The sequence below is a fragment of the Macaca fascicularis genome, chromosome 3, assembly GCF_037993035.2.
Source record: "Macaca fascicularis isolate 582-1 chromosome 3, T2T-MFA8v1.1".
NCBI lineage: Eukaryota > Metazoa > Chordata > Mammalia > Primates > Cercopithecidae > Macaca > Macaca fascicularis.
This window is the reverse complement of record NC_088377.1, coordinates 165,109,920-165,124,578: the sequence shown is the minus strand read 5'-3', so window position 1 is coordinate 165,124,578 and position 14,659 is coordinate 165,109,920. Positions and strand designations below refer to the sequence as shown.

The window sequence follows — 14,659 nt, the reverse complement described above, 5'->3', positions numbered from 1 at the left end:
GAATTTTGCAAAATTATCTTATTTTCAACAGAAAAATATCTGTATAATCATTTCATATTTTAACATAACTATTATGCTTTTTTTTTTTTTTTTTTGCTTTTCTCTTCTTGCTTTCTGTACTATTTAAAATATTTTTCTTTTTTTTGCATAAGCTCATAGTTGTTATTATCTTCTGCAGTGACTTGAAATGTTAGGCATTCTTCTGAAAGTTTCTCAAAGACTTTCTTAAAGCATGGTAAACTGTCAAATAGCTTGATAAGCTGCTCTTTTCTCTAGTTCCGAGTTGCTTAAGTTGGGGTTTCCCATCTTCTGCTACGATGTTCACTTTCTGAAATGAGAAAGCAGAAGTTTGGATAACAACATTTATGTGCTTTTTTGACAGTCTTTCATTTATTTGGTAGTATCTGCACTATATCTTTTCGAAATTCCCCAGGGTTTCTTACATAGGGATAAATTCCTTTCAGATTTTTAGTACTGATTCAGGTCTCTCTCATTTCTCCTGTCTTTCGTATTTCTTTTATCATTTTAGCAGTGACATAGGAGAAGGGAGGTAGAAGTTTGTGTAGAAGCTTCTATCTTGTCAGAAATTTGGTATGCCATATTTTAAGAGGTACTATGATAAATCAGAGGAGCTTGACTTACATGGACAGAAAATGAGTCAAATGATGCACAATTGAAGAAATAGAAATATTTATGTCTAGAGAAGATAAAACATAAATGAGGGATGATTGCTCTCTTCAGATACCTAAAGGAGTACCATGTGGCCCAAGAAACAACCTGACGCAGTGTTGCCTCACAAGCTAGTATTAGAACCAGGGTGGGCCAATTAAACCTGTTCAAGCTGTTCCGAGAAGGATCCTTTCTTAAACATGGGGTTGAACAATTTAATTTCTCAAGTTCTTTCCAACCCTATTCTTTTGTTAATATAAATAAGGTTGACATTTTTGAATTGTGGGATACAAAAGAGTTTTCTTTTCCAAATTTAGTATATGTAAAAATTAAATGAAAACTTGGTAAAATGCATGCATCTGAGCTCGGAAATTTTGATTTATTTAAGTTTGGGCAGCATATTGTTTTTTTTTTTTTTTTTTTTTTTTTTTGAGACGGAGTCTCGCTCTGTCGCCCAGGCTGGAGTGCAGTGGCCGGATCTCAGCTCACAGCAAGCTCCGCCTCCCAGGTTTACGCCATTCTCCTGCCTCAGCCTCCCGAGTAGCTGGGACTACAGGCGCCCGCCACCTCGCCCGGCTTTTTTTTTGTATTTTTTAGTAGAGACGGGGTTTCACTGTGTTAGCCAGGATGGTCTCGATCTCCTAACCTCGTGATCCGCCCGTCTCGGCCTATTGATAGTAACCAGGGCTTTAAAATATCATAAATATTATGATAAAATAATGCATTAGTTTGAGTAAACAGTAAATGCAATTACTTTATAATATTTGTGACTATAATTTAGAGTTTTGTAAATAAATGGAAAATGGTGCCTAAGTGAATGAAGGAAATGACTGATATCAACAGTTCTACATAAAACTATATCAGCTTGGGTCCTTGGGGAAGCAGACACCAGGATGTAATTGGAAGTGAAAGACAAAGAGGAAAGGGAGCAGAGGAAGGAAAAGGAAATCTTCAGTTTGAGATGAGATTTGACACCTCATCAATTGAGAGAGGGAAGGAAAGAAGATGGGGTATGGAGAGTCTTAACTCTAAGGAAGGCTAAGCCAGCCCAACAATTGGCTCATATATGATTGACCACAGAAAAGTCCATTGTTGGGCAGATACAGCCTGGTTCTGACTCCCACATGGTGCCTGGTCATTGATGAGAATTTTGTAGGCAGAATGTGACCTCAGCTTCAACAAGGCAGCAGATCTGAAATGCTGTAGTTGGAACTGTCAATTACCTTTACCCTTTGTGACAGGTACTCTCTTGAAGGGAGATGTGAACAGTGCACGCTCATGGCTGCCACAAAATCCAAGTCATATTTTTGTCAATGCTAAGCAGTATGAATGCTCACTTGGAGACATAATTTGACATCATCTGTACTGTTTCCCTTTGGCTTCTGTTTGTTTGATTCTACTTTTATTAAGTCTCTCAGCTTCCATTTTGTCACTTTTTTTTGCACATCAGGTATACAATATAAATGATTCTATTCGAGTATACTTTTGTTTAAATTGATGTAAAAATAAAATACTCCTCGTCAGGATGTGATCATAAAAAAGTGGGATTTTAAAAACTCAAGAGTCTATTGTGTTATTCCTCTAGTCTGGCGGCAAGAAGAACTTAAACGTATTAACCAATCTTTCACTGGAGCTGAAAGGAAAGCTGCTCTGTGTGAACTTCTGGAAAAAGAGACTCAGATAATTGCTTCTATTGGGAGACATAGATACATTGCTTATACGGCGAATCAGGAAGCAGCAATACAAGCTTTTTTGGATAAGGTTAGTGAAGTAACTACTGTTTAAATATGAATGTATTCTGAATTTAAAAATGTAGAATAATGTACCAGACGAAAGACTTAGATTACAAGAATTTACATGAATTTTGTTTAGGATTTTGATGACATATTTCTTAAAATGTGATATATATTTTTTTCTGGTATAGCTTTAGATTTTAATAGCATCCTAGGGTAAAAATTGATAGGTAATATGACATCCATACATTCTTAATTAAGGAGATTGGCCATGAAGCAAAAGATGGAGAGACATTTCTTGTGACTCTGTTCATTTAGATTTAGATTGGCTATATAAATTAGATAAATTGTATACCATGATAAAATGCAGAGTATTAAAGTCACAAAACATCTAGGTCTGGGGTGCTCTGATGGTAAGCAACCTGGGAGAAATAGCTATAGACTAGTATTTTTGCTTTGGCTCACATCATTAACTGACTTCAAATTTCTGACAGAAAGAATATACGATTATTGAAAACCACGAAAACATATAATTAAGGAAAAAACTAAAGTAATTACCACTTTTGTGGTCAAACTGCCTGTTTGATATTGAATAGCCTGTTTCCATAGTGACCAATTTTCTTTTATAAACCTGGTCTTTCCAAACAATTTAAAGCCAATTCAGCTACAGAAGAAAAGGGGTATATTTCTCTAAGATGTTAGCCTGTAGTGCTTCTATTTCTATGGTTCTTATTATTTGAGGACATTTGTTCTTAAAAACCATAGCTTTGATATTCTAAATGCCCTCTTCTCATCTTATTCACTCCTTTGTTTGATCTCAGTTTATCTGTGCCTTTAACTACTACCTGCATCCCAGAACTCCCTATAGGTCCATGCCAGATCTCTTTAAGGAGCTTCCACATCATATATCCAATGGCCTACTGTCACTGCTCTTTGGATATCCCAAGATTACACTTCAAGGAGACATGATGAACCCTAAGTCATATCACCTTACTATCCCTTGCCCCCTCGCCTGTAAATTAATCTTGTTCTGCATCATATAACCTATCTGTATGAAATTTCATCATCTACTCAGTTGCTCCAGACAGAAACCTGGGTATTATTTTTGACTTCTCCATCTAGCCACCAACCTGTTTATTCTATTGTTTAATACCTCCTTAATTCTTTTTTTAATCCTTGGTCAATTATTTAACAGTGATTTTGAGCACTTACTAAGTACTCTGCTTTAGCATACATTGTTCCTTTTTTTAATTATACTTTAAGTTCTAGGGTACATGTGCACAACGTGCAGGTTTGATACATAGGTATACATGTGCCAGGTTGGTTTGCTGCACCCATTAACTTGTCATTTACATTAGGTATTTCTCCTAATGCTATCCCTCCCCCTGCTTCCCACCTCATGGGAGGCCCCTGTGTGTGATGTTCCCCACCCTCTGTCCAAGTGTTCTCCTTGTTCAGTTCTCACCTGTGAGAACTTGCAGTGTTTGGTTTTCTGTCCTTGTGATAGTTTGCTCAGAATAATGGTTTCCAGCTTCATCCCTGCAAAGGACATGAACTCATCCTTTTTTTATGGCTGCATAGTATTCCATGGTGTATATATGCCACATTTTCTTAATCCAGTCTATCATTGATGGACATAATGGGTTGGTTCCAAGTTTTTGCTATTGTGAAGAGTGCCGCAATAAACATACGTGTGCATGTGTCTTTATAGTAGCATGATTTATAATCCTTTGGGTATATACCCAGTGATGGGATCGCTAAGTCAAATGGTATTTCTAGTTCTAGATCCTTGAGGAATCGCCACACTGTCTTCCGTGATGGTTGAACTTGTTTACACTCCCACCAACAGTGTAAAAGCGTTCCTATTTCTCCATATCCTCTCCAGCATCTGTTGTTTCCTGACTTTTTAATGATCGCCATTTTAACTGGTGTGAGATGGTATCTCATTGTGGTTGTGATTTGCATTTCTCTGATCACCAGTGATGATGAGCATTGTTTCATGTGTCTGTTAACTGCATGAATGTCTTCTTTTGAGAAGTGTCTGTTCACGTCCTTCACCCACTTTTTGATGGGGTTGTTTTTTTCTTGTAAATTTGTTTAAGTTCTTTGTAGATTCTGGATATTAACCCTTTGTCAAAAGGGGACATTGCAAAAATTTTCTTCCATACTGTAGGTTGCCTGTTCACTCTGATGGTAGTTTCTTTTGCTGTGCAGAAGCTCTTTAGTTTAATTAGATCCCATTTGCCTATTTTGACTTTTATTGCCATTGCTTTTGGTGTTTTAGTCATGAAGTCCTTGCCCATGCCTATGTCCTGAATGGTATTGCCTAGGTTTTCTTTTAGGGTTTTTATGGTTTTAGGTCTAACATTTAAGTCTTTAATCCATCTTGAATTAATTTTTCCATAAAGTGTGTAAGGAAGGGATTCAGATTCAGCTTTCTACATATGGCTAGCCAGTTTTCCCAGCACCACTTATTAAATAGGGAATCCTTTTCCCATTTCTTGTTTTTGTCAGGTTTGTCAAAGATCAGATGGTTTTAGATTTATGGTGTTTTTTCTGAGGCCTCTGTTCTGTTCCATTGGTCTATATATCTGTTTTGGTACCAGTAGCATGCTGTTTTGGTTACTGTAGCTTTGTAGTATAGTTTGAAGTCAGGTAGCATGATGCTTCCAGCTTTATTCTCTTTGCTTAGGATTGTCTTGGTAATTCAGGCTATTTTTTGGTTACATATGAACTTTAAAGCAGTTTTTTCCAATTCTGTGAAGAAAGTTATTGGTAACTTGATGGGGATAGCATTGAATCTATAAATTACCTTGGGTAGTATGGCCATTTTCACGATATTGATTCTTCCTATCCATGAGCATGGCATGTTCTTCTATTTGTTTGTGTCCTCTTTTATTTCATTGAGCAGTGGTTTGTAGTTCTCCTTGAAGAGGTCCTTTACATCCCTTGTAAGTTGGATTCCTAATATCTCTTTAATTCTTTACTTCTTCCTTTCCAAACCCACTACCATTGCCTGTAGGGAAAAGGCTCTGCCCTGGTGTCCTGATGACCCTGCATATATCAAATAGGCCTTCCTATCTCCCCTGGGAGGATGTCATGAGACAGGTCTTGCCTTATCTTGTGTGCATGAGCTCGACCCTGACTTAACTGAATGTGGATTTTCTTCTCATCTGGATTCCTTTATGTTTCCAAATTGAGCTGCCGCCTTCAGTTTCACTTCTCAGTTCTCTCCTCCATTATCTACATCACTGCCAACGTGGCCTCACTAAACACAACTCTGACCCTGTCCTTCCTCACTGCCCTTAGGGAACAAGGATTTTTGTGTTTGCAAACCTCACTTATCTCACTGTTGCATCACTGCCATTTCTCCCTGCATACTGTACCCATACTGCTTCAGCCATGCTCAATTACTTGCATATCCCCAGAAAGACCAGGTGCTCTCGACCCTTTTGCATTGGGTGCCTTTACATGGAACATCCTTTCCTTCCTTCCTTAGTAGCTAGCTATTGACCCTGTAAAACAAGCTCAGATGCCTCTTCTTTCAGAAAGCAAATGCTGGTCCACCTACTTTAGCCTGTAGTATATGCTCTCATGAGACTGTCTCATCTCTGTCTTTGTACATAGTGTGCAGTCTTTATTGTATCTACATGCCTGAATCCTTTCTAGATTTTGAACCTTTAAAGGAAAGAGTTGTCATTTATCTCTGTATCCTCATATCTTAGCACAGTTCTTACTACAGTGTCAATAAATGTTTGTGGAAGAAGGTAGGGAGGAAGAATAAGGGACACAAATAGTGGTTGTATAATTTTGTATTCCAACTATCATCAAGAAATTATGTAATGTAGATACTGTCATTTAAAATGCTTAAATATCTTAATTCTAGGAAAGATGAATTTATTTTAGGAAAGCTATAATATTCATACTTCTCCAGAGTCATCTTTCGAAAAAAACTTATTTATTTAGCAAGTTGCTTTATCTGCATCCTGCTTTATCACTGGGATACCTAATTGTTAACCTCACCAGAGAAGAGAGTATGAGCCCAGGGCAACACGAATGTTCGAAGGAGATGGAAGCCTCTGAGTGTCCGTGGACAAGGAAGATGGGTGTCACCTTTCTTTACTTGATGCTGAGCCTTCTGCAGAATTTTCCCACTAGTGCCATCATACTGTTTTGTATTTCCTGCAAACTATTTAAAATTCTATTGTTGTATATACTTACCCAATGTCTATTCTTCTTTATGCCCAGAACATTCCCTACCCCAGGCCCCATGTCTAGCATTGTCTGTAAACATTTAACTAAGCTTTTTGAAATTATGGAGTATCCATAAATGGATCAAGACCCAACATAGGAAAGTGATTCCAGAGTCAGTAGATGACCACTACCCTTTCTCATGAGGTGTGGCACTCTAAGAAGGTTTTCATGTAAACCTCACCAAAAAGAAAAAAAAAAAAAAGTGAAATGGAGAAATTTTAAAATTCTGTTTACCAGAATTCCTAGGAGGAAGGAAGACCTATTTTTTGCCTTTGTTTTTTTGTAAATACTTTGATAAGCTATTGGGGTGGAATTTGAGACCCTGAAGGATCCTGAGTACAGGAAGAATTGTTCTATTCCAGGAAAATGGAGGTTTTCAAGAGTTGTCCTAGAGGGAAATAGATAAGGTAAAGTGAGGAGGCAGTTGGAAGGCAGTGGGTGTACAGTGTGACTTTTTGTGACTTCTTTAGTTATATGACTAAATAAAGGAAATATTAAATGCAACATAATTTTATTTTTGGAAAGGGAGAGGAAACCAGATAAATGAGCTGGGCTCTGTGTCCAGATGGATACAGGGTAACACACAAAGGTGAAAGGCAGAGAATTGAGGGAAGGATGAAGTTAGCCACAAGAATTTGTAGAAATCAAGGCAAAGGCGTTTTGTAGGTGACATGGTTTAGAATTGGAGTTCTAAACCCACAGTTACCCCAGCTGATAAACCAGTTAATCTCATCAATCTCCAGGCTAAATTTGAAGGAAACTGACATTTTAGTTGATACAATGGGATTTTCTTTCAGTTTTGACTAAAGACTTGTATTAGAACAGGAAAACACACCACAATATGGATCAGTTACACTTGATGACAACTCCCAGTCAGTTCACATAGCCTAATTAGTCCAGTGTTTAAAAATATTGACTAACAGTGACTTCTGACCTGCTTTTAGCCTGCTATAGTAAATCAAAAACTCACTGCTACTCTAATTCAGAATCATTTAAATCACCTTTTTGTATATGATGCTATACTAAGAAGACAAGATAAATTTTATTCTTCTGATGTGAATAATTATAAAATGTCTGTTTTTCTCTATGCTTGTCAACCTCCCCCACTCTAAGCCTAGTATTATCTCTAATATTCAGGAGGAGTCAGTGTTGATTTCATAAAACTTGAATGAAGTAACTTATTATTCTGAAGTTTTTGATTTTTTTTTTAATACTTTAAGTTCTAGGGTACATGTGCATAACGTGCAGGTTTGTTACATATGTATACTTGTGCCATGTTGGTGTGCTGCACCCATCAACTCGTCAGCACCCATCAACTCGTCATTTACATCAGGTATAACTCCCAATGCAATCCCTCCCCCCTCCCCCCCCCCATGATAGGCCCCGGTGTGTGATGTTCCCCTTCCCGAGTCCAAGTGATCTCATTGTTCAGTTCCCACCTATGAGTGAGAACATGCGGTGTTTGGTTTTCTGTTCTTGCAATAGTTTGCTGAGAATGATGGTTTCCAGCTGTATCCATGTCCCTACAAAGGACACAAACTCATCCTTTTTTATGGCTGCATAGTATTCCATGGTGTATATGTGCCACATTTTCTTAATCTAGTCTGTCACTGATGGACATTTGGGTTGATTCCAAGTCTTTGCTATTGTGAATAGTGCCACAATAAACATACATGTGCATGTGTCTTTATAGCAGCATGGTTTATAATCCTTTGGGTATATCCCCAGTAATGGGATGGCTGGGTCAAATGGTACTTCTAGTTCTAGATCCTTGAGGAATCGCCATACTGTTTTCCATGATGGTTGAACTAGTTTACAGTCCCACCAACAGTGTAAAAGTGTTCCTATTTCTCCACATCCTCTCCAGCACCTGTTGTTTCCTGACTTTTTAATGATTGCCATTCTAACTGGTGTGAGATGGGTATCTCATTGTGGTTTTGATTTGCATTTCTCTGATGGCGAGTGATGATGAGGATTTTTTCATGTGTCTGTTGGCTGTATGAATGTCCTCTTTTGAGAAATGTCTGTTCATATCCTTTGTCCACTTTTTGATGGGGTTGTTTTTTTCTTGTAAATTTGTTTGAGTTCTTTGTAGGTTCTGGATATTAGCCCTTTGTCAGGTGAGTAGATTGCAAAAATTTTCTCCCATTCTGTAGGTTGCCTGTTCACTCTGATGGTAGTTTCTTTTGCTGTGCAGAAGCTCTTTAGTTTAATTAGATCCCATTTGTCGATTTTGGCTTTTGTTGCCGTTGCTTTTGGTGTTTTAGACATGAAGTCCTTGCCCATGCCTATGTCCTGAATGGTATTACCTAGGTTTTCTTCTAGGGTTTTTATGGTATTAGGTCTAACATTTAAGTCTCTAATCCATCTTGAATTAATTTTCGTATAAGCAGTAAGGAAAGGATCCAGTTTCAGCTTTCTGCTTATGGCTAGCCAATTTTCCCAGCACCATTTATTAAATAGGGAATCCTTTCCCCATTTCTTGTTTTTGTCAGGTTTATCAAAGATCAGATGGCTGTAGATGTGTGGTATTATTTCTGAGGACTCTGTTCTGTTCCATTGGTCTATATCTCTGTTTTGGTACCAGTACCATGCTGTTTTGGTTACTGTAGCCTTGTAGTATAGTTTGAAGTCAGGTAGTGTGATGCCTCTAGCTTTGTTCTTTTGACTTATGATTGTCTTGGAGATGCGGGCTCTTTTTTGGTTCCATATGAACTTTAAAGCAGTTTTTTCCAATTCTTTGAAGAAACTCATTGGTAGCTTGATGGGGATGGCATTGAATCTATAAATTACCTTGGGCAGTATGGCCAAAGTTTTTGATTTTTAAGAAAAGATAGCTGATAATTAATCCCTGAAAGTAGACAAGGTCAGAGTTTTTTCGCATGTCAAAATTAACAAACAACAAGTTCCATATGTGAATTTAAAGATCTACATTTAACACCACAATATGCAGATACATCCAGAGAAACATTTACTTTCCTTTAATTTGGAAATAACTTTGGAGAATACAATTTTATATTTTACTTTCAGTTTCACTTTTTTGAGTCCAAATACTGTGTGGTTTATTGAACCAATATTTTATCTTTAATTCTTTTGTCCTGAACATAGAATGTCTCTGAATAATGAGTGACACAGTCTTAAATTTGTCCAGTCAAAGCATTGAACTAATAGATTATAATAGACTGTATACTAAGTCCTCATTCATAATAAAAGGCTAACTCTAAAGATTTTTAAAAGCATTATATAATTAGTAATTTTAACCCACCAAGCATTGACTTCCACAGGGTATCAAATATTAAAAACTTGACTGGGCATGGTGGCTCGCGCCTGTAATCCCAAAACTTTGGGAGGCCGAGGCAAGTGGATCACAAGGTCAGGAGTTTGAGACCAGCCCAACCAACATGGTGAAACCACGTCTCTACTAAAACTACCAAAAAAAAAAAAATTACCCAGGCGTTGTGGTGGGTGCCTGTAATCCCAGCTACTTGGGAGGCTGAGGCAGGAGAATCACTTGAACCTGGGAGGTGGAAGCTGCAGTGAGCCGAGATTGCACCATTGCACTCCAGCCTGGGCAACAGAGTGAGACTCCGTCAGAAAAGCAAAAAACGAAAAAAACAAAAAAACTCAGAGAGCTTGACAGAGGTGAAGAAATTCAGGTTAAGAAGTTTGAATCAAAAATCATCAGCTGGTTTCTAATATATCTTTGAGTGTTATTTACCCAAACTGTGTAAAGAGACCATTTGAATTTCTGTAAGATATTTTTCCTTGAGTCAAGGCCATTTATTTATTTGATGCCCGTTGATTTGTACACTATTCACAATCACAGGCTTAAAAAACTGCAATCCACATTAGCTGTATCTTTTCAATGGTTTTTCTCCATACCCAGGTAGCTAACAGTTAGTGGGGCAGGAAAATGCTACTGCCTCTTTCTGAACACTGCATGAAGTAAGGGCACTGCTATAGCTGAGCAAAACCCCTGTGCTGTGTAAAAGAAAAGTTGATCACTATACAGTAGCTTCTGTGGGGAGTTAGGGCTATTCTTAATTTGTGTCCTTAGGGGCTTGAGAATCAATTTAGGAGGAAGAAAATACCTACTCTCCTAGTGCAGTCATTTCTTCTTTTCTGTGGAAGCCTGCTGCTCTCAAGGTTCTTGTTATTTCTCCACCTTCCTTTCCCTGAAATGTGTCTTCCTGCTGTTCTTCTGTTCCTCTCTTCCAGGCTCTGTGCTGTCTCATTTGTTGGCAGCTAAATGGAATTTATTATACTCCTATTTTCTGAAGCAATTTAAGCACATGATTATTGTATATCTCTTATCACAGCCAAAGCTTTCAAAGAAAAAAGGAAATAGGGAAGAGAAATAAGCAGAGTTGACATTTTTCCTGTGTCAGAGTAGAAAACACCTTAAACCCTGAAGTCAAAAAAGCCTAGGCTTGAAGATCAAGTTATCTGTGTTGGCAGAAATACATCTAAGTATAAAAACAGCTTTGCTGAACAGATTTTTAAATATCTTTTCAGTGCCTACTCTAGGGAACTTGAACTTCAAATCTAGGATTCTTTGATTGTATCACTCAGTTCCCCTTAATCTGGCTAACTCCTAGTTATTCTTCAGATTCCATCTTAGATACTTTCTTTTTACCAGTTAAGTGCTTCATAGCAACCCACAGATACCTATTTATCTACAGTCATCAAGCATACTCATCTTTTTTTTCTAATTACTTATTTTTTACCCTTCCATCCCATGAGATTTGAGAATTCTTGAAACCAGGATAGTATTTTATCTACTCAGTGCCTAATACATTGATTAATGTATAGTAAACACAGTAAGTATTTGTTGAATGAATGAAAGAGTACTGTAGACACTGTGAGATATATAGAACTACATGAGAAATTTCCTTCCTTCCTTCCTTCCTTCTTTCTTCTTTCCTTTCTTTCTTTCCTTTCTGTCTTTCCTTCCTTTCCTTTCCTTGCCTTTGCCTTTGCCTTTGCCTTTGCCTTTGCCTTTGCCCTTGCTCTTGCCCTTGCCCTTGCCCTTGCCCTTTCCTTTCCTTCATTCTTTCTGGGTCTTGCACTGTTGCCCAGGCTGGAGTGCAGTGGCGCAATCTTGGCTCACTCCAACTTCCACCTTCTGGGTTGAAGCAATTCTCCTGCCTCAGCCTCACAAGTAGCTGGGATTACAGGTGAGTGCCACTGCACTCTGCTAAATTTTGTGTTTTTAGTAGAGATGGGTTATCACCATGTTGGCCAGGCTGGTCCCGAACTCCTGACCTCAAGTAATCTACCCACTTTGGCCTCCCAAAGTGTTGAAATTACATGTGTGAGCCACCGTGCCCGGCTGGGAAATTTATTTCTCATACTTTTTTGGGAGAAATGGAATTAGCAAACATAAAACAATTATAAAGCAATTTGGATCCAAATTTCACTGCCTCTAGTCACTAAAATAGAGACAATGTATACTTCTGTTTGTGTGTTTTTACATGTACAATAGGATTTCATGTACAAGTGATATAATTGTTTCAAACCATAGTAGTTAGAGGAATCTTTACGGAAGAGGTAGGGTTTAAGTGCAAAATTGAAAAGTGGAAAGGACTTAGATGAGGAATATATTTGGAAACCAAGATCTAACCACATTATGCTATATTTGTTAGGGCTACAAACCTGGGGGGAAGATAGAGTTAAATCCGTCTATCAACTGAAAAATACAATGTGATAGGTAAAGTAGGCGTTTCATAGAAAGGTCATTATATTTGAATTATTACAAATGAAATAATTTACCACCTTGCAGATCAAAAAGTGTTGTCCAAATTACTGGAAGAAAAGGAATTGCATTTAGTAGGGCAAACCTGAGGAAAATTATATGCAAAGATTAAGACATTGGTTAGACTTTCGAATATTACAACATGAAACTTAGACCTAGCCTTTAAAAACTTTTTAAAAAGAGCTTTAAATAAGCATCAAACTTCAATAACACTCTGAGGCCTACCCAAAATAAGGCTAAATGCATTTAAAAATTATTTTATTTCTAAGTGATAATAACTGAATGATAAAATATTTTATTATTGAGCTATTTTCCTTATAAGCTTTTAATCAATCTTAATTATATCAGTCTGATAATAATACATTATTTAATATTAAATTTATGCTGTAACAATATAAATTAATTATAGAGCTGCAACTTCTCATTTACTGGATTAAAACTAGAGCTGAGAATCTAAAGTTTCTAATGAAGATTCCTACCTCTGAATAACATTCATTTTGGCTTTGCTCTGCATATGATGCCATTGCTTTGAGAATATATCAAATATAGTTGTTTTTACCAGGTAGCTTTGCAGTTCTCAATGTGATTTAGCTAATGTGAATGTAAAAAATTAGATGTAAATTGATGTTACAACTAAAATTTCCTCCTGATGCTGTCCTTTTAATACAGTTTTATATGATGTCTCTATTTGGTTAGTCCACATTCCTGATGATCTGTTCCAATACATAGAGCTTCCATTTAAACCTTATGTTAGATCATATCTAAGATTTAAATGGTTGCAAGTACGGCATAAATTGGGCTACAAGGACACCAGAGCAACTACAGTTAACTTACAAAAACATCCAACATTTGAAGAGTTGTCATGATCAACATAGTCTTGTTTCTGAAAATTTATCATTAGGGAAAGAAACTGAGCAGCTTTGTACCCTAAAGTAGAGGAGCTAATAGAGAGTAAGTTTTCACTGTGAAATTTCTGGGTGAATGCATCTCCTCTGAATGTCCCTGTCAGAGGGAACAGAAGCAGTGGCAAACACAGAGGTACCATCATTAAAGATTATCCTGTGTTTCCTGAGTCGATAGAGGACTAATTTCACCTCCTGTCTCTAATCTCTGAATTCTTAGCCTGGGAGTCCTCAGATGAGCTTCAGGGCAAGTGAACTTCATTTTTGGCCCTTCATTTAGGAGGTGGGCTAGGTTGGGAGACACTAAGCCAGATTTGGAAATAGGAAGTGAGAATCTTAGCCAGCATCAGGGAGGCAGGAACCACAGCCCAGCACTGCTAAGATAGCAATATAGCTCTTTCACTATGGACATCTGCTTTGAGAAGAATTTTGAACTTGTTATAGAAGTATTTTTATAGGACATTAAACCATAACTCACAGAGTCCCTTTTTGGTATATCTTTAGGTCTAAATATATTGAGGATTGTCATAATTACTCTACAAAAGTTATCTTCAGTTGGCAAGGCAGGATCAAGACATATTTATATACACTCAATATAATTGAACCAAGCAGATAATTGTCCTCAGGTGGTTAAGGAGTAATTCCATACATCTCTCAAACAATTCAACATAAAGACTAGTAGCAAATCCTGAATATTGTAGAAGTGTATGAACTTCTACAGACTGAATAACTCTTTCATATTTGTTTTTTTTCTAAAATATTTTACTTTTGCCTGATCTATAAATTCTTAAATTAATTTTCTTTAAGCTTTAGCGATACTCTAGTTATAAAGCACATGATATTAAGATAGACTTTTAGTAGAAGGAGCAAAATTGTTATTTGTAGTTTCTAATTAACTGATAGTTATAAACATAATATTATTTTTAAGTGTTCAGCTCCAAAGATATGGAGAACCCCTAATGGCAAAACAATTGAGATGGATACGCAGTTCACCATCAGAGCCAGAGAGCTGCAAAATATCTATAAGTGCATCATGCTGAAAAATATCTCTCAAGATGAGAGGCTGGATGTGCTCTTAACTCTTAAACACACTGTAAAGGTATGTTAACTTTCTTTTAGTTTGGGGGTAGAGTTCACTATCAATAAAAAAAATTAATAAAATACTAAAACAAGTAAAGTGTTTTACATTAAGAATTGTTTTGGTATAATTTGGGAAGGTTGTGGTTTATTCATTAATATTTACCTAAAAGTTCTCGAAATATGTTATAATACATAATAAATGTAAATATAGTGTAATGAATATAAATATATCTTTATGCAATGAATGAAAATATATGCAGTATGGC

At 36.9% G+C, this 14,659-nt stretch overlaps 1 protein-coding gene across 8 annotated transcripts in view; it reads left to right on the top strand.

The window, feature by feature from the left end:
• Positions 1 to 14,659, top strand: part of IQUB (IQ motif and ubiquitin domain containing) — a 79,774-nt gene that overhangs the window by 48,129 nt on the left and 16,986 nt on the right. For 5 of the 8 annotated variants that reach the window (XM_065542520.1, XM_005550639.4, XM_045388469.2 and 2 more), the window contains 2 exons: positions 2,255 to 2,430; positions 14,242 to 14,412. In XM_065542520.1, the coding sequence (XP_065398592.1) occupies positions 2,255 to 2,430; positions 14,242 to 14,412 (347 nt within the window). The remainder of the gene's footprint in view (positions 1 to 2,254; positions 2,431 to 14,241; positions 14,413 to 14,659) is intronic. The other 3 variants (XM_074035890.1, XM_065542521.1, XM_005550640.4) reach the window with 1 other exon arrangement.